The sequence below is a fragment of the Pseudogymnoascus verrucosus genome (genome assembly GCF_001662655.1).
Source record: "Pseudogymnoascus verrucosus strain UAMH 10579 unplaced genomic scaffold scaffold_36, whole genome shotgun sequence".
NCBI lineage: Eukaryota > Fungi > Ascomycota > Leotiomycetes > Thelebolales > Thelebolaceae > Pseudogymnoascus > Pseudogymnoascus verrucosus.
In genome coordinates, this window is record NW_017263687.1 from 235239 (window position 1) to 251053 (window position 15815).

Below are 15815 nucleotides of genomic sequence, written 5' to 3' on the forward strand. Positions count from 1 at the left end.
AGCCCTAGGTAATATACCACACCCACCCACCCCCGTTCGCCATCAACGCCAAAAGCAAACCCTTTCCCAACCGCCAGCCCATGCAATGCAAATAGCAAACCCTGTATCACCCCCCCCATCCCGCCATCGATCCGCGTCAACAAGTCAAGTGTTTTCCGAACCACCTAAGAATTCATCTTCGGCTTCGCCTTACTGGCCTTACTAGCCTTCTTCTCCTCCTTCGCCTTCTTCCTCTTCTCCTCCGCCTTCTCCTCATTCTTCCTCTTCAAATTCTTAATCTCCGCCTCCGTCTTCGGAATCGGCTTAAAGAACCCCTCTAATCTCGCCTGCTGGCTCGACTTCAAATTCTTCTGCAACTTCGCAATTCCGCTCCTGACTCTCTCTTCCGAAAACGCGTTCTCGACGACGAGGAATTTAATGAGCCCTTCCACGTCGGGCTGCTCCCATTTGAAGTCGCACTCGGCGTGGTCGGCGGGACGGACGTCGGGGTTGAAGAAGAGCTCGCGTGCGTCGGCGTAGGGCCAGTCTTCGGGGATGGTGTATTTGTTCTTACCCTCGTTGTTTATCCACTCGACGACCTTCTCGAGGGAGCCGTGTTCGCGGATCATTTTGAGGGCGGTGTTGGGGCCGACCTTGGGGATGGGATCGAGGTAGTCACAGCCTAGGAGGATGCAGAGATCGACGAACTGGACGACGGGTCAGTATTCGAGGAGCTAAAAGGAGCTAGAGGTAAAAAGAGACAGTAGTACCTGTTTGCGGTCCATGCCTAGACCTTCGAGGACCTTGTCGACGTGGATTTCTTGGATAGGTTCCTTCCGCGCCTCACTGAAAGTGAGATGGCGAATAAGAATCGGCGAGTCAAAGCACAACGTATCCATATCCTCACTAGCAGCAGCATACACCTTCCCCGCCCTCGCCAGCACCGCACACTGCGCCTCCGCCTCAGTCGGTGCAATGATATACGGAATCCCCATCAACTTAAGGAGCTGTTGGCACTCCGCATTATGCTGTCTCGACACCCTAACCGTGCGTCTAGAGAACTTCTCCACATCCTCAGCTGTTCCCGTTTCCTTCGCTTCTTCGAGTCCCTCTGTCGCTTCTGCCTTGCGAGCGAATCGTTTGGCGAGTTCGCCGGACTTGAGTTTTGGTGGCGCGCCGTCGAAGACATAGACGGGTTTTATTCCGTTGTCGACGATGCGGAGGGTGCGGTAGAACATGCCTAGGAGATGGGAGGTGGTTTCTCCGGACTCGTTCATTAGTTGTTCACCCCCTGAGCGGACGGCGATGAGGAAGGAGTAGATTGACATGGAGCTATAAGTCGGGGTATCAGATTACATTTAATCGACAAGAAGTAACATGGGTTGCCTACGCATCCTGTAGAATATTAGCTGGTGCAAGATGAGAGGGGTTGGAGAGGCCGTACAATTGCCACTTTCCGCCCAAATTGGTTTTTGATCTCGCCCTCCTTGATGGCCTGAGGGGCTTCATCGCGGATGATCGAGAAAAGCTGCTTAATACCCATGGTGACGTTGCCTCTAGGTATAGCAGGTCAAGTGTTTTTGCGCGGTAAATTTCAGCTCTAAGCTTGTCGGGTTTCGAGGTCTGGGAAGGCGTGTTTTTAGGTAGAGAAATTTATTTGACCTCGAGATTCTTTTGGATGCGCGACCCGCGTTAATGACGTTCAGACGCGATAGGTTACGCGACGAACATTATCTGACGGCACCCCTGCTTAATTAGTTGTGCCTGAGGCATCAACTCAGGTTGAAGTGCGGGGGAGAGTTGGAGACGAGTGGACAATCCCCAAGGACCGTTTTATGCTCAAACTGATTTGGGGAGGGTTAACAACCCATGAATTAGGTACACCATTATTGGTATATACATTTTATTAAATTCTATTACATTACATTTGACTGATAGAAAAATATAGGGTGAAGTTGAGTGATATCAACCTCTCCCGAGGTACAAATTAGTGTTTCTTGCCGTAGTCGCTGCCGAGAGGCTTCTTTCCCCACGAACGACCGCCACTAGCATCAATAACCGCTGCTAGCCAGGAGTTCGGAATCCAGGGTTATTTAAGTAAAAACAACTTACTTGTGCTGTTAATATATTTCGTATTACAACTCCTCAGCTTACAAGATGTTCAAGCCCCTTGTCCGATTCTCTGGGAAGCAATTGGCGGCTGCTTCGCGGCCGTCAGTTAGAGCTTATGCTGCTGCGGGTGCTGCTCCAAAATACCAATGGACTGATCCACTAGGCTCCCAGAACCTCTTCACTGAGGAGGAATTGGCAGTTTCGGAGACGGCAGAGTCATATTGCCAGGAGCAATTGATGCCCAGGGTCCTTGGTAAGTGCTGTAGCTCCCCCGGAACCAAGCGTCCATGGCTAACTCCGTGACAGAGGCATACCGCAATGAGGACTTCGACAGGAACATTTTACAAGAGATGGGCGAGCTCGGCCTGCTTGGAGCCACGATCCAGGGCTACGACTGCGCCGGCGTGTCCAGCGTCGCGTCTGGACTTATCACAAGAGCTGTGGAGCGTGTGGATAGTGGATACAGGTCAGCGATGTCTGTCCAGTCGTCTCTGGTTATGGGACCTATATACGAACACGGGACACAAGAGCTGAAGGACAAATTCCTCCCAACGCTGGCGAAGGGAAAGTGGGTTGGTGCGTTTGGCTTGACTGAGCCAAACCATGGAAGTGATCCAGGATCGATGGAGACTGTCGCAAAGCCGCATCCAACGAAGAAGGGATACTATTCGCTGTCGGGATCGAAGACTTGGATTAGCAACTCGCCAATCGCTGACGTGTTCATTATATGGGCGAAGCTTCAAGAGACGGGCAAGATTAGAGGGTTCGTTGTTGAGAGATCGCAATGTCCAGTTGGTACTTTGGAGACGCCGGCAATTAAGAACAAGAACGGCCTAAGAGCATCGATAACAGGCATGATTCAACTCGATAACTGCCCGGTGCCACAGGAAAATATGTTCCCTGAGGTCGAAGGGTTGAGAGGCCCGTTTTCTTGCCTGAACAGTGCGCGGTACGGAATATCATGGGGAGTGATGGGAGCGTTGGAGGACTGCATCGACAGAGCAAGGACATACTCCCTCGAGAGGACACAGTTCAAGGGTAATCCCCTCGCCAAATACCAGCTCATCCAGAAGAAGCTCGCAGATGCTTCGACAGATGCTGCCTTTGGTATCCTGGCAAGTATCCAGGTTGGTAGGCTAAAGGACGAGGGCAAAGCGGCACCAGAGATGATCAGTATGATCAAGAGGCAAAACTGCGACCGTGCTCTGGCAAATTCTAGGACTTTGCAAGAAATCTTCGGTGGCAATGCCGCCAGCGATGAGTACCATATTGGGAGGCACGTGGCCAACCTCTTTGTGACTCAAACGTATGAAGGGCAAAGCGACATCCACGGTAAGCTGACAAATCCGATCGATTATATATTCCGTGAAGATTTTACTGACAATCGCCACAGCCCTCATCCTCGGAAGAGCCATCACAGGTGTTCAAGCATTTGCATAGGAAAAATACATAGATAAACCCCAAAATAAATTGATAATATCCCGATTTCCCATACTGTATGCTGCCAGCCTACGGCCATCCGAGGGGTTATTTCCCTCGTGACCAATATTACCGTATTCGGTTGCCGGCCAGACAATCAAAGGAACGTCATAGGTGAGATGTGGTGTGGCGGGGCTAGCGACTCGCAATCTTGAAGGATGTATCAATCTCTCACGGTGCGGGACATTTATGTACGATAAATAAATAAAAAAGGCACAGATTCGTAAGGCTGATGATACCTTTGCCGTGGATTGAATAATCACTTTAATAACTATGCAAGTGAATTTTTAATAGTAGGCCGTAGATCCATGTAGAAAGTAAATCATTCGACGGCGACCTATAGGCGCCGATTGTTGGATCGGGCGGCGGGCGTGAGGCGAGCCTGGACGCTAAATCTGTTTTCTCTCTGTTGGCAGGCCCATTCTTCAACTCCAACAACATCACCGCAACTTCCCCTGATACCAACTCATCACATCTTGAGGTACTTCTTGTCACCTCAGAAATATTATCGTGAATCCTGCGATTCCCATAAATCCATAGGTACGCCTTGTCAGCCTGAGCTCAGCCTTACTTCATTGCCTCAGCTCCCCTCTCGCCTTTTCGACGCTAACCGCCGTAGCCTGAACCGTTTCCCGCTCACAGTCCTACTTTCTCGTCACCACGACACTGAACGAACACCCTCATAACCTCACACAACAGTCGTCATGGCGCTCAAGAGAATTAACAAGGAACTGAACGATCTCGGCCGGTATGTGCTTCACATCGTGAACGTCTACTTTATCCTGTTGAGACCCTGCGGGGCCGTCGGCCCAAACGCGGGGTCGTCAACTGGACATCGTGGACACCACCAACAATCGTCTTGACACCGAACTCTGGCTTACATTTGTGTTACAGTGATCCCCCGTCCTCGTGCTCGGCTGGACCTATTGGAGATGATTTGGTTTGTGCCCATCTACCCTGATTTCTACGACCGTTGGCCCCTGGCCCGCTATCTTCACGGAGACATGCGCCGATTTGGTCATCAAAATTGAAGAATTCGAACTGACTTTAATCTATCAATAGTTCCACTGGCAGGCAACTATTATGGGACCTGTAAGTATATTCCAATCGAAATTACTGCGAAACTGCCTACATCGATATACCCAAAGCCAGACTTAAGTCTGGTCGAGACTCATCAGGCGATGACGAGATCTGTAACTAACGCAATGAACAGTCCGATTCGCCATACTCCGGAGGTGTATTCTTCTTAGCCATCCACTTCCCAACAGACTACCCATTCAAGCCTCCGAAGGTCAACTTCACAACCCGCATCTACCACCCTAATATCAACTCCAACGGCAGCATCTGTCTAGACATCCTCAGGGACCAATGGAGCCCGGCTCTTACCATATCCAAAGGTATGATTTGAACACGCGGCATATAGTTATTGACATAATACTGACGGTTTCAGTTCTGCTTTCCATCTGCTCCATGTTGACGGACCCCAACCCGGATGACCCACTTGTCCCAGAGATCGCACACGTCTACAAGACCGATCGTGCCAGGTACGAGGCCACGGCAAGGGAGTGGACTCGCAAGTACGCTATCTAGATGGCTGATGGGGGATATTCTCAACTCGCGTTTATGGATTAGCTGGCGCAACTGTTCCTGTCAACACATTCGGTCTGGTTATGCATGCCTCTAGGGCAAGGAGTGAGCAAGTTGTGGACTTCAACGGGGACGGGTCGCGGTGGGTGTTACGTTCAGTGGTGGGATCAGGGAGGCTAAATGATCTTGCGTCGGCAGACTTTAATCTTCCAAATTCGCAATTAAAACATCGCTGAACTATATGGCCTGTTTGCAAGGGGATGTTTTTCCGAGGAGCGTAACATGCCTGGGAACTGTGAGGTGTGCAAATGGGATGGTGGTATGTCGTTGGAGGGAGATGGTAGTCATTCGGAGTTTAATATATTCGATATTATATCTCTTTTTCGTGATTCTTACTCGCTGTGATCCCGTGGCCTGTACGGCTAGACCTTTAGTATGAAGCACCATACTCTGCGTAGTTTGAGATGTAGATAAAATAATGAAGCGAATAATAATAACTCCGACCTAAACCTACCATTTCCTATACACCTACCTATACGCCCTTCAATAGCGGCGGACCACTCCCGTTTAAACCATCGGTCAACTCCCAATATAGGATTAGATCATGGTCAAGCTGGCGGAGCTCTGGCACCATTAATAGCACTTCCCCTATTGTAGACTCCATCGACTCTCCTTTACGCACCGGTCTAGATCGTTACCTGTGGGCCCATACCTCCGAGAAACACCAAGGCTACTCCCAAGAGACCGACGATTGTCTGGGCTACAAAGGGAGGTAAGGAACTGGATGAACTACCAACACCAAAAAGTGTTGCAGATAGGGTTGCGAAGGACGTTAACAGTCTGGGTTCCTGTCGGTGTTTAGGATCGTCAGCGGCTCACGGCGTGGCAAGGATAATAAGACTTGGCTTTGGGAGTAACCGCAAACCACAAATCGAATTGTTTCCAAACTCAAACCTCGACCTCGAGCATTGCAACAAGGGAAACCTGAGTCCTACTCATTTGTGTGGATGTCGGCGACCTAGGCGTTGCCTGTATCAAGATCGTGTCACACCCATGTCACGAAACCACACCTCAAACAAAACCCCGAGCCGCCATGCAACCCTCCCCTCGCTTGACCCTCAGCCGACCAATCGAAACCTCCCCGCCCTCCGCTTGAGCTTCGGCGAATTGTTGCACAGACGTAGCCAAGTGCCTGAGAGTCTCCTCGCCGACGAAAAATGGGCTGATTCGAGTGAGAGAATGCCCAAGCCTGTGTCCCACCGCGGACTGAGAGCTCGCAATAGTGGACCTGTCATTGCCGTCAGTCCTGTCAATGTGCCAGCGGCTTGCTGGAGATGGTCGCGCTGGGCTCACAGCTTCCCTGGCACCCGCTGGGATGTGACCCTGAAGCGGCCGTCTGGGCCATGGGAGCGAGGCACTGATGTTTCGACCATGGGAGTCGGCAGTGGCGCCGGTGCCTTTGCCCTAATCTTGAGACGAGAATGGTTGGGGGTTACTACTTCTCGTACGAGTCTTTCTTAGAGGTAGGTCTGTTTTAACTTCGTGGGCGCATAAAGTGTTACATTCTTTCTTTGCTCATTCAGTTCACTGTTTGCGTGCCTCTTTTCTATTCTTCGGCCTTGCCTGTAATCATTATATACAGTGGCGCCTACAGGTATGTAACCCTACTATCTCCGCTGACCCCCTTCTTTTGCAGAGCGCTGACAGATGTTGTGAGCAGGCTTCGTCTTTCATTTCTTCATAGGCTGGCCCCTACTTTGACAACTTAAACCAAGCTCTCAGCTGGCTCTGACGACATTTTGTATATACTATAAATCTAATACGGCATCTGCATCTCGAGTTTCGATACTTTAGGAAGAGAGGGATACAGACGATCGGATAATTTAGGAGGATATCGAGCGAAGGCTCCAACACAGGAAGCGATGTCTCGAAACCCTTATGCTTTGGAGGAGGATAGGCCTTCCGAGAGATCGCGATGGCCGCCATTGACGAGGATGTTAATGTCTGGAGAGATGAATGCCGAGGCGAAGAGGGAATACAACTGGAAAGAACAATATAACAAGTGGATGGTCAACGAAGGATACAGGCGATTGTATGTGTGCACTTCCTAGTTCCCCGATAAACGCTAATATCATTATAGTTTTGTGTTCGTCTTTGCAGCCATCCACGCAATGGTCTTCGCCTTCGGGTTGATGAATTACGCGTTAAAGGACAATTTACAAAAGGGGAGAGATACCTTTGGATTCACATTCGCAATTGCCAGAGCAGCAGCCCTAGTACTACATTTCGACATCGCTGTGATATTGTTTCCCGTCTGCAGGACGCTCATCTCGCTGGCACGCAAAACGCCCCTAAACGGCATTATACAGTTCGACAAGAATATCACCTTCCACAAGATGACTGCCTGGTCGATCGTCTTCTTCTCATGGGTGCACACAATAGCACATTGGAACAACTTCGCCCAGATCGCAGCAAAGAACAACCTCGGATTCGTTGGGTTCCTGTTAGCCAACTTCGCGACTGGCCCAGGTTGGTCCGGATATGTCATGCTGATCGCCCTAATGGCCATGGCCATCACATCGATGGAGAAGTACCGCAGGGCGAATTTCGAGCGTTTCTGGTATACGCACCATCTCTTTGTCATCTTCTTCCTCTTCTGGTCCATCCACGGCGCGTTCTGCATGATTCAACCCGACTTCGCGCCATTCTGTGTGTCCATCGGTTCCTCTGCCATTGGCGTCTTCTGGCAATACTGGATGTACGGCGGATACATCTATCTTGCCGAGCGCATCGCTCGCGAGATTCGTGGGAAACACAAGACCTACATCTCCAAGGTCGTTCAGCACCCTAGCAACGTCTGCGAGATCCAGATCAAGAAAGAGCACACGAAGACCCAGGCAGGACAATACATCTTCTTCTGCTGCCCTGAGGTGAGCCTGTGGCAATACCATCCCTTCACCCTCACCAGCGCACCCGAAGAGGACTACATCTCCATCCACATCCGCATGGTCGGCGACTTCACCAAAGCCGTTGGCAAAGCCCTGGGCTGCGAAGTTGACCGCCCCCGCGGTGGAGCAGGAGCCAAGAAAGACGCCTCCCAAGTCGTAGGCGTCAACAAAAGCAGCCCCGACGCCAACTCCGTCGACCCCGCCCTCCGCCGCGTCCTACCCCGCGTCTACATCGACGGCCCCTTCGGCAGCGCCTCAGAAGACGTCTTCAAATACGAGACAGCCGTGCTCGTCGGCGCTGGTATCGGCGTCACACCCTTCGCGTCAATCCTCAAGAGTATCTGGTACCGCATGAACTACCCGCAGAAGAAGACACGGCTGCGGAAAGTCTACTTCTTCTGGGTGTGCAGAGACTTTGGGAGTTTCGAGTGGTTTAGAAGCTTGTTGCTTGCCATTGAGGCGCAGGATATGGATAATCATATCGAGATCCATACGTATCTTACGGCCAAGATCCAGGCGGATGATGCGACGAATATCATGATCAATGATGCGAATGCGGATCGTGATGCTATTACGGGGTTGAGGGCGCCGACGAACTTTGGGAGACCGAATTGGGGGGCCGTGTTTAGGAGTATTAGGAAGATTCACAGTCCTGGCGCGAGGTATGTTCACATTATCCCTATAGTATTCCATTCCAAGATTATTATGCTAACATTTATACAGTGGTGTCTTCTTCTGCGGTCCAAAGGGTCTGGGATCCTCGCTGCACGTCAAGTGTAACGAGTACTCTGACCCGGATTGGTCGTACGTATGGGGCAAGGAGAATTTCTAGATGTTCATATTCATCATCATTTATCATTCTGTAACCTGCTTGGACATGTATCTTTTTCTTGTCCGGCCTTGAATTTGGGGGAGCGCTGCTGCTGTGCTACGAGATGAGCGATAGAATAGATACCACCAGGAAGAGAAATATAAACCTCTTTTCAAGACAGTCGTGGTTCCGTGGATGTTGGGGACTTGATATGTGGTGGTGCTACGCAGCGGATAGCTGCAAGCTCTCACTTACCCCCACCACAGCCAAATCCGAGAACGACATATATGAATCACAAAATACGAAGAACATGATAACATTAATAGCAAATATCTTTCCGCCCCCATCAATCACATATATCACTCATCACGTGTTTAACTTCAACCTTGGTGGTTGCGAGACATCCTTACCTCATTCTTGGCAGCTTACCTATCGCAGCTACAACTGCGTCATTTACCCGTGCCCCTCATACGACAAAAATCCAAGAAGGCCCTCTCCATCCCAACTCACCTCAACTACAATTGCACTCCCAATTATCAGATCAGACCCCCAAATCCGCCATCATGAAAGTCGCCTTCTTCAGTACCAAACACGTAAGCCACCCCATTCCCACTCCAATTCTCACAACTAAGGCTGTCTGTATGCGAGGGTTCTCATTGCTAACATAACCCCTAATAGTATGACGAAGAAGCATTCAACAAAGTCAATGCAAGCCTCGGGTCCCCACTGGATATAACATATCTTCAGCCCTCACTGAGCATCAAAACCGTTGCGCTGGCGAAGGGGCATAAAGCCGTTTCGTTGTTCGTGAACGACACTGCTGATGCTGAGGTTAGTTTCTCGCGCCACACTGGAGGGGCGGAAAGGGGGGGTTGAGATGTTAATTGTGAGTTGTAGGTTTTGAAAGCTTTAGCAGAGTTGGGGGTTGAGATTATTGCCTTGCGTGTAAGCTTCCCCTCCCATCTTTTTATCCAACGTCAGATATCAGATGCCCCAAAGTTATCATTCTAACCCCCCCTAGTGCGCCGGAACCGACAATGTCGACCTCCCCACTGCCGCCACTCTCTCCCTCACCACCGTCCACGTCCCCTCCTACTCCCCCCACGCCGTCGCCGAATTCGCCGTCGGCCTCCTCCTCACTTTGGTCCGCAAATACCACAAATCCTTCAACCGCACGCGCGAAGGTAATTTCTCCCTCTCCGGCCTCGTGGGGTTCAACTTGAACGGCAAGACGGTTGGGATTATAGGCACCGGGCAGATTGGGATGTTGGTGGGGAAGATTCTGAGTAAGGGGTTTGGATGCAGGGTGTTGGCTTATGATTTGTATCCGAATCAGGAGAAGGCCAAGGAGTACGGGGTTGAATATAAATCCCGTGACGAGGTTCTCAAGGAGGCGGACATCCTCACTCTCCACTGCCCGCTCACACCCTCTTCCCACCACTTACTGAACAAAGAAACCCTCGCCCTCACCAAGCGCGGCATCGTCATAATCAACACCTCCCGCGGCGGACTAATCGACACCAGATCCCTGATCCGCTCTTTGAAATCCGGCCACATCGGCGCTCTCGGCCTCGACGTGTACGAAGGCGAGAAAGAGTATTTCTTCAAAGACGGCAGCGGGGGAGTCATCCAAGATGACGATTTGACAAGGTTGATGAGCTTTTATAATGTGGTTATTAGTGGACATCAGGCGTTCTTGAGTAGGGAGGCGCTGGAGGCGATTGCGGAGACGAGTGTGGGGGATGTGGTGAAGGTGGGGAGGGGGGAGGTGGTGGAGAGGAAGGTGCAGGTTAAGAAGTAGGTGGGAGGAGGGGGGTAAGGGGGGGAGGGGGAGGCGGTGGGCTAGATCTGCGTGAGTGGCGGGGAAGGGGGAGGTGGGAGGAGCTGGCGGGGTTTGGATATAGCTGCAGCTGGGAGGTTGGTTAGAGAGCTAGGAAGGAGAGAGGAGTAGGCGGGGGTTGGGTTGGGATATACCTGCAGCTGGGAGGTTCCGCCCTCGATCTAGAGTCTCGAGCTATCTAGATAATCCCAACTCAAGAGATATGAGCACAGATACTCTCTACCCCATATCATATCCACAACTCCATCCCGTATCCACGGCTGGGTTATCGCCAAGTCATCCATTCCATCCTGGAACTTCCCATCATCGTTATCGCCAAGCTGTTCCATACCGGGTGTTCTTGGGTCCGTTTCCAGCTCTATGCGTTGGATCTGAGGGTATTCCCACTTCCCAATCCACTCCCTCATCACCACCCTACCTACCCCGCCAGCTTCTACCCCTCCTTCCTTACCTCAGCCTCCACCCCACTCCGAGGCATTGGGCCCCCTCACATCACACACAACAGCACAAGACCCCGCATAGACCACCCACCCACCACCACCCGCCTCCATCGGCGCGCCCGACACTAGACGGGCAGCCACGGTGCTAGTAGAGTAGAGTAGACTAAAAGTGCAGTAGAGTCGATCATCTGCGCTAGGGGTAGTGTACTGGTATCGTGCAGGAGTAGTATGCGGCGTGGGAACGTGGCTTTGTGTAGTGCGTGCTCGGCAGATGTTGGGGTGCGTGGGGGATGGGGATACAGCTGGGAACAGGAGGGGGGAGGGTGGTTTCATTGGGATGGAGGTGGTGCGTATACTTGTTTAGTGCAAGACGATGGAGGTGCGTAGACTGGTTTAGTGCAAGAGGATGGCGCTGCATAGACTGGTTTAGTGCAAGTGTTATACGAACGTATAATACGACGGAGTCGGTGGTTTGGGCGGTGATTTGTGCGTTATCTCTGTGCTTTGTGCGGGGGAATAGCTTGTCCCGAGGCAGAATCGAGTAGGTGGTGAGACGGGAGTTGTGCAGATGCTACTAGAGGAGGAGGAGGGGACCGGCCGGGGGGCGTTTGTACAGCAGCTAGCTAGCCAACTAGGCAGATCGGTATCATCACTCAAAACGGGGTAAAAATAGCCTCTCCCCTAAAGACTCGTGGCGTAGCCTGGAACGCTTCTTGGATGCTTCTTTGATTTCTTCGATCCCGAGATCCTCCATGCATACTTGTCACCTTACTATAGTATGATATTCATTCTCGTCAGGTCTCTTGTCTGTTTCAACTGCACCAACCCCATGGATGGTATCCCCATCTCCCCCTCAACCCCTAACCCTCAATCTCACCCGCAACACTAACATACCCCAGACTCTCCCCGATCCAGCTTAGCCAACCCCCGTCATAGCGAACATGGGGTCTGGAAGCGGAGAAGGCGCGCGCGAACCCCGCATTTTGAAGGAGAGATGGCGCCAAGACTACTGAGGGAGCCGAGGTGTCACCGAGGTTCTTTGGTTTACGTCCATCTTATTGGACAATACGGCACAAAAAAAACTGGACGACTGAGGTCCGGACCCACCTTTATTTCTTTCCCCGCACTCGCTCGATACAGTACTCCACGCGAGCCAATCTTGTCAGCCACCTGCAGATTTACCACCTAGCATTCGTTCATATCATCATCATTTACAATACTCATTACAATACTTGCTATTAGTTGTGCAGTGTATTATGCTATAGTTTGGACTATAGTACTTGTTATTTGCTATACACGGCAGACCAACGATGCCAAGACCTAAGGGAATAGGGGAGTGTGACCGGTCGACCTCTTCCAAGACTCTCCAAGACGATAGTCCCTGCTAACCCTGGCGTTATTCGATCTTGGCTGCCCCTCTAGTGGGTGATGGGTTGGTGATTGTGACCTATGCAGCATGATTTGCACGAGCAACAGTCCAGTTAGCAATCGTCAGTTTCCAGTTGCCAATTCTCGGCCGTCCGAAGGCTGATGTGTGTGATGCATACTGCTGTGCTCATCAGTATTGTACGTACATCTATACGCCACCATACATTGTCCATTCAAGGAGGAGGGATTCCGACTGGTTATCTTACAAGGCGAATGCTTGTATAGAAACACGCAGACACGCTCTAGATGCCGGGAAGTTAAAATGAAAGAGAGACATGTAACTAAGACATGTAAGGTGAGAAATTGAAAAATGTAAGGTGTCAGTTAACTGACAAATTTCAGCCCACTTCAGTTATCAATATCCACAACCCCTTACTTACCACTCTCTGCCGTATAAACTGAAGGAAGGGGCGAGAGGACTGGTGCGATTTGCGCTCTAATCCACTTGGAAAGAGCAAACAACGACCACGAAGGGAAGGGACAAGAGAGATGGCGATGCAAGGGGTGGTCAAAGGACCGTGACACCCCTCATTCTCGTGGTACATTGGCCACAATGCCTCCACATTGCCTCCACACCGTCTCCACGCCTCCACGTCGCCACCACCTCCATGCGCCGCACGACCATCAGAAAAGTACAGACTTGCGGCACTCTCCACATGCTTTTCCACTTTCCACATACCTTACTCTCCACATACAGTACTACTCTCCACCTTGTTGTCGCATTATATTGTCATCCCACTGCCGCCAAGCCCCCCCCTCAATTACCGCGTCAATTGCCAGGCTAGACTCATCCACCACACATCACACACACTCCCACACACACTCCTCGAACCCAACACCCTCAATCCGCATACAATCATCTCTTCTGGTAACAGTTGCGATCGTCGCCCATGCCGCCTCTCTCTCGGCGCCAAGCGCTCTCCCAATCCACTCCCAATCCACTTTCTCCAGCTTCTCCAGTTTCTCCAGTCTCCTCCCCCGGTTTCCCCCAGTTCCGTTCCGTGTCATACGTGGATCCCCGAGTACACGTCCCCTCCTTTCTCCTCTCCTCTCCCATGCGCTGTACCTTCATAAGTAAAGGGTGATCTGCAGTCGTATTTATCCTTTCCAATCTTTATCTCAATCAATCATCTCCTGTCTCACTCCTCAAAGTCTGACATCTTTCCAACGTTCTTCTCCTTTTCTCTCTTGCCTTGACGCACTCTCACCTCACACACCGGATAGAGTTGACACTGCAACCTGCCAACCATGGGGCTCTTCTCCCGCGAAAAGACCGCCGCCGGCACTGAGGTCGCTGCGCCAGAGGTCGCTGACAGCCATGATGGCAAGGCCGGCTCCGACATGGAGAAGACGGGCATTCACGAGGAGGACATCGTCGCCACCGCTCCAGGCTACGAGGACCCGCGCATCTCCTGCTTCACCCACAAAGAGCAGCGCAGCATCATGCACCGCGTTGATCGCCGCCTCGTGCTCACCCTCGGCGCCATGTACTGTATCAGTTTGATGGACCGAACCAATTTGAGCGCCGCCAACATTGCTGGGTGAGTCCGAGTCCAATCCGCCGCGCTTTCGCGATGCGCGCCAATGCTAACCTGCCATCGTAGAATGAGCCGCGACCTCGAATTCAAAGCCACTGGTATCGACAGATACAGTGTCATCACCCTCATCTTCTTCATCCCATACGTCATTTGCCAGCCGCCCGCAACAGTCATCATGCGCAAGATCGGCCCCCGCATCTTCCTCGCTGCCATCACAATCCTCTGGGGCGGCATCATGATTGTAAGCTCCAGCATCCCGCCAATTGGCAAGCAACAGAACCACATAAACTAACACACATGGCAGGCTTTCGGATTCGTCAAGAACTGGACTGAGATGGTCGGACTGCGCATCATTCTCGGTGTCCTCGAGGCTGGTTTCTTCCCGGGCTGCGTATACCTCATGTCGACCTGGTACTCCCGCTTCGAGCTCCAGAAGCGCTACTCGGGCTTCTACCTGATCGGTTCCGGCGCATCTGCTTTCTCCGGTATCCTCGCCTACGGCCTGATGCAAATGAACGGCCTAGCAGGACTCGAGGGATGGCGCTGGATCTTCATCGTAAGCAGCAACCCCCCCAGCCCGTCTGCGCGCGCGCAACTAACATATCCTAGATGGAAGGCGTCCTCACCTGCGTCCTCGGCGTCGCCGGCTACTTGCTCCTCGTCGACTTTCCCGACCAAGCCAAGGGAGCCCGCGGCTTCCTCAAGGACGCTGAAGTCGACTTCGTGATCGCGCGCATCGAGCAGGATCGCGCCGACACCGTCGCCCCCGAATTCAACCTCGGCCAATACCTCCGCCACGCCGGCGACCTCAAGGTCTGGGGCTTCGCCTCGCTCTTCGGCCTCTGCACCACCACCTCCTACGCCATCGCCTACTTCCTCCCCGTCATCCTCATGTTCGGCATGGGCTTCTCCGTCGCACAGGCACAGTGCCTCGTCGCGCCCCCTTACGCCGCCGCGGGCATCTTCATGTACATCCAAGCCGTGTTCGCTGACAAGTTCCGCAATCGCTGCAGCTCCGTCATCATCAACGCCTGCTTCTGCCTCATCGGCCTCCCCATCCTCGGCTTCAGCACCAACAACGGCGCGCGCTACTTCGGCGTCTTCCTCGCCACCATCGGTGCCAATGCCAACATTCCCGCTATCATGACGTATCAGGCCAACAACATCCGTGGGCAGTGGAAGCGCGCGCTTTGCTCTGCCACGCTTGTTGGATTCGGTGGTATTGGAGGTATTATCGGATCCACGGTGTTCAGGGAGGTGGACAAGCCAAAGTACACTCCCGGTATCATGACGTGTATGATTGCGAACGGGCTTATTATCTGCATCACCCTGCTGTTGACGCTGAAGTTCTGGAGGGCGAACAAGAGAGTCGATGCTGGGGGGAAGATTATCGAGGGACAGGTTGGATTTAAATATACCCTTTAGTAGTCTCTCTTCTGCAAACCGCTCGGCTCGGTTTTGCTTTTTATCGTTATAATATTTTTTTGGTAAATGAAGCGTGGAAGGATGGAGGAGGAGGATATGACTAGCACTATATATCACTACAGATAGGTTATGAATTTAACAACTTTTAATGAACTTGATTAGTTTGCTACCCCTACAAGACTTGTCATAACAATTGACACGGATTACTCATTATATCCGAGCACCTCT

The 15815-nt window shown here is 51.9% G+C and overlaps 7 protein-coding genes across 7 annotated transcripts; 6 read left to right on the top strand and 1 right to left on the bottom strand.

Annotated features, from left to right (window-relative positions):
* Positions 1–30: 30 nt before the first annotated feature.
* Positions 31–1792, bottom strand: FEN1 (Elongation of fatty acids protein 2). The gene is made up of 4 exons (XM_018275680.2): positions 1424–1792; positions 1370–1374; positions 750–1311; positions 31–686 (listed from the first exon to the last, which is right to left on the bottom strand). The coding sequence occupies exons 1-4, from the start codon at positions 1520–1522 to the stop codon at positions 165–167; spliced, it is 1188 nt and encodes a 395-aa protein (XP_018128456.2). The 5' UTR covers positions 1523–1792; the 3' UTR covers positions 31–164.
* A 22-nt stretch (positions 1793–1814) lies between these two features.
* VE01_06228 (uncharacterized protein) lies at positions 1815–3948 on the top strand. Its single transcript, XM_018275681.2, has 4 exons — positions 1815–1871; positions 1928–2344; positions 2398–3423; positions 3485–3948. The coding sequence occupies exons 2-4, from the start codon at positions 2137–2139 to the stop codon at positions 3529–3531; spliced, it is 1281 nt and encodes a 426-aa protein (XP_018128455.1). The 5' UTR covers positions 1815–1871; positions 1928–2136; the 3' UTR covers positions 3532–3948.
* Positions 3949–5511, top strand: UBC4 (E2 ubiquitin-conjugating protein). Its single transcript, XM_018275682.2, has 6 exons — positions 3949–4110; positions 4190–4318; positions 4465–4510; positions 4633–4662; positions 4784–4967; positions 5021–5511. Exons 2-6 carry the CDS (start codon positions 4275–4277, stop codon positions 5158–5160), a joined length of 444 nt encoding a protein of 147 aa, XP_018128454.1. The 5' UTR covers positions 3949–4110; positions 4190–4274; the 3' UTR covers positions 5161–5511.
* A 699-nt stretch (positions 5512–6210) lies between these two features.
* Positions 6211–6678, top strand: VE01_06230 (uncharacterized protein; the record flags this gene model as incomplete). Its single annotated transcript, XM_018275683.1, has 1 exon — positions 6211–6678. The coding sequence occupies one exon, from the start codon at positions 6211–6213 to the stop codon at positions 6676–6678; it is 468 nt and encodes a 155-aa protein (XP_018128489.1).
* Positions 6679–7079: 401 nt separating this feature from the next.
* VE01_06231 (uncharacterized protein) lies at positions 7080–8937 on the top strand (the record flags this gene model as incomplete). The annotated part of the gene is made up of 3 exons (XM_018275684.1): positions 7080–7249; positions 7298–8767; positions 8829–8937. The coding sequence occupies 3 exons, from the start codon at positions 7080–7082 to the stop codon at positions 8935–8937; spliced, it is 1749 nt and encodes a 582-aa protein (XP_018128490.1).
* Positions 8938–9261: 324 nt separating this feature from the next.
* VE01_06232 (uncharacterized protein) lies at positions 9262–10717 on the top strand (the record flags this gene model as incomplete). Its single annotated transcript, XM_018275685.2, has 4 exons — positions 9262–9509; positions 9595–9747; positions 9814–9861; positions 9938–10717. The coding sequence occupies exons 1-4, from the start codon at positions 9480–9482 to the stop codon at positions 10715–10717; spliced, it is 1011 nt and encodes a 336-aa protein (XP_018128491.1). The 5' UTR covers positions 9262–9479.
* A 1668-nt stretch (positions 10718–12385) lies between these two features.
* Positions 12386–15715, top strand: VE01_06233 (uncharacterized protein). The gene is made up of 5 exons (XM_018275686.2): positions 12386–12914; positions 12967–14165; positions 14229–14403; positions 14467–14718; positions 14772–15715. Exons 2-5 carry the CDS (start codon positions 13873–13875, stop codon positions 15585–15587), a joined length of 1536 nt encoding a protein of 511 aa, XP_018128492.1. The 5' UTR covers positions 12386–12914; positions 12967–13872; the 3' UTR covers positions 15588–15715.
* The last annotated feature ends 100 nt before the right edge of the window (positions 15716–15815 follow it).

Bases quoted from the DNA above. Each gene is read 5' to 3' on its own strand.
- UBC4 (XM_018275682.2), top strand. From the start codon at position 4,275: ATGGCGCTCAAGAGAATTAACAAGGAACTGAACGATCTCGGCCG. The intron at 4,511-4,632 runs GTTTGTGCCCAT...ATCTATCAATAG, and splicing joins GACCTATTGGAGATGATTTG to TTCCACTGGCAGGCAACTAT. The intron at 4,968-5,020 runs GTATGATTTGAA...TGACGGTTTCAG, and splicing joins GGCTCTTACCATATCCAAAG to TTCTGCTTTCCATCTGCTCC.
- VE01_06233 (XM_018275686.2), top strand. From the start codon at position 13,873: ATGGGGCTCTTCTCCCGCGAAAAGACCGCCGCCGGCACTGAGGTCGCT. The intron at 14,166-14,228 runs GTGAGTCCGAGT...CTGCCATCGTAG, and splicing joins AGCGCCGCCAACATTGCTGG to AATGAGCCGCGACCTCGAAT. The intron at 14,404-14,466 runs GTAAGCTCCAGC...CACACATGGCAG, and splicing joins TCTGGGGCGGCATCATGATT to GCTTTCGGATTCGTCAAGAA.
- FEN1 (XM_018275680.2), bottom strand. From the start codon at position 1,522: ATGGGTATTAAGCAGCTTTTCTCGATCATCCGCGATGAAGCCCCTCAG. The intron at 687-749 runs GTACTACTGTCT...CCCGTCGTCCAG, and splicing joins TAGGCATGGACCGCAAACAG to TTCGTCGATCTCTGCATCCT.
- VE01_06228 (XM_018275681.2), top strand. From the start codon at position 2,137: ATGTTCAAGCCCCTTGTCCGATTCTCTGGGAAGCAATTGGCGGCTGCT. The intron at 2,345-2,397 runs GTAAGTGCTGTA...ACTCCGTGACAG, and splicing joins ATTGATGCCCAGGGTCCTTG to AGGCATACCGCAATGAGGAC. The intron at 3,424-3,484 runs GTAAGCTGACAA...CAATCGCCACAG, and splicing joins AGGGCAAAGCGACATCCACG to CCCTCATCCTCGGAAGAGCC.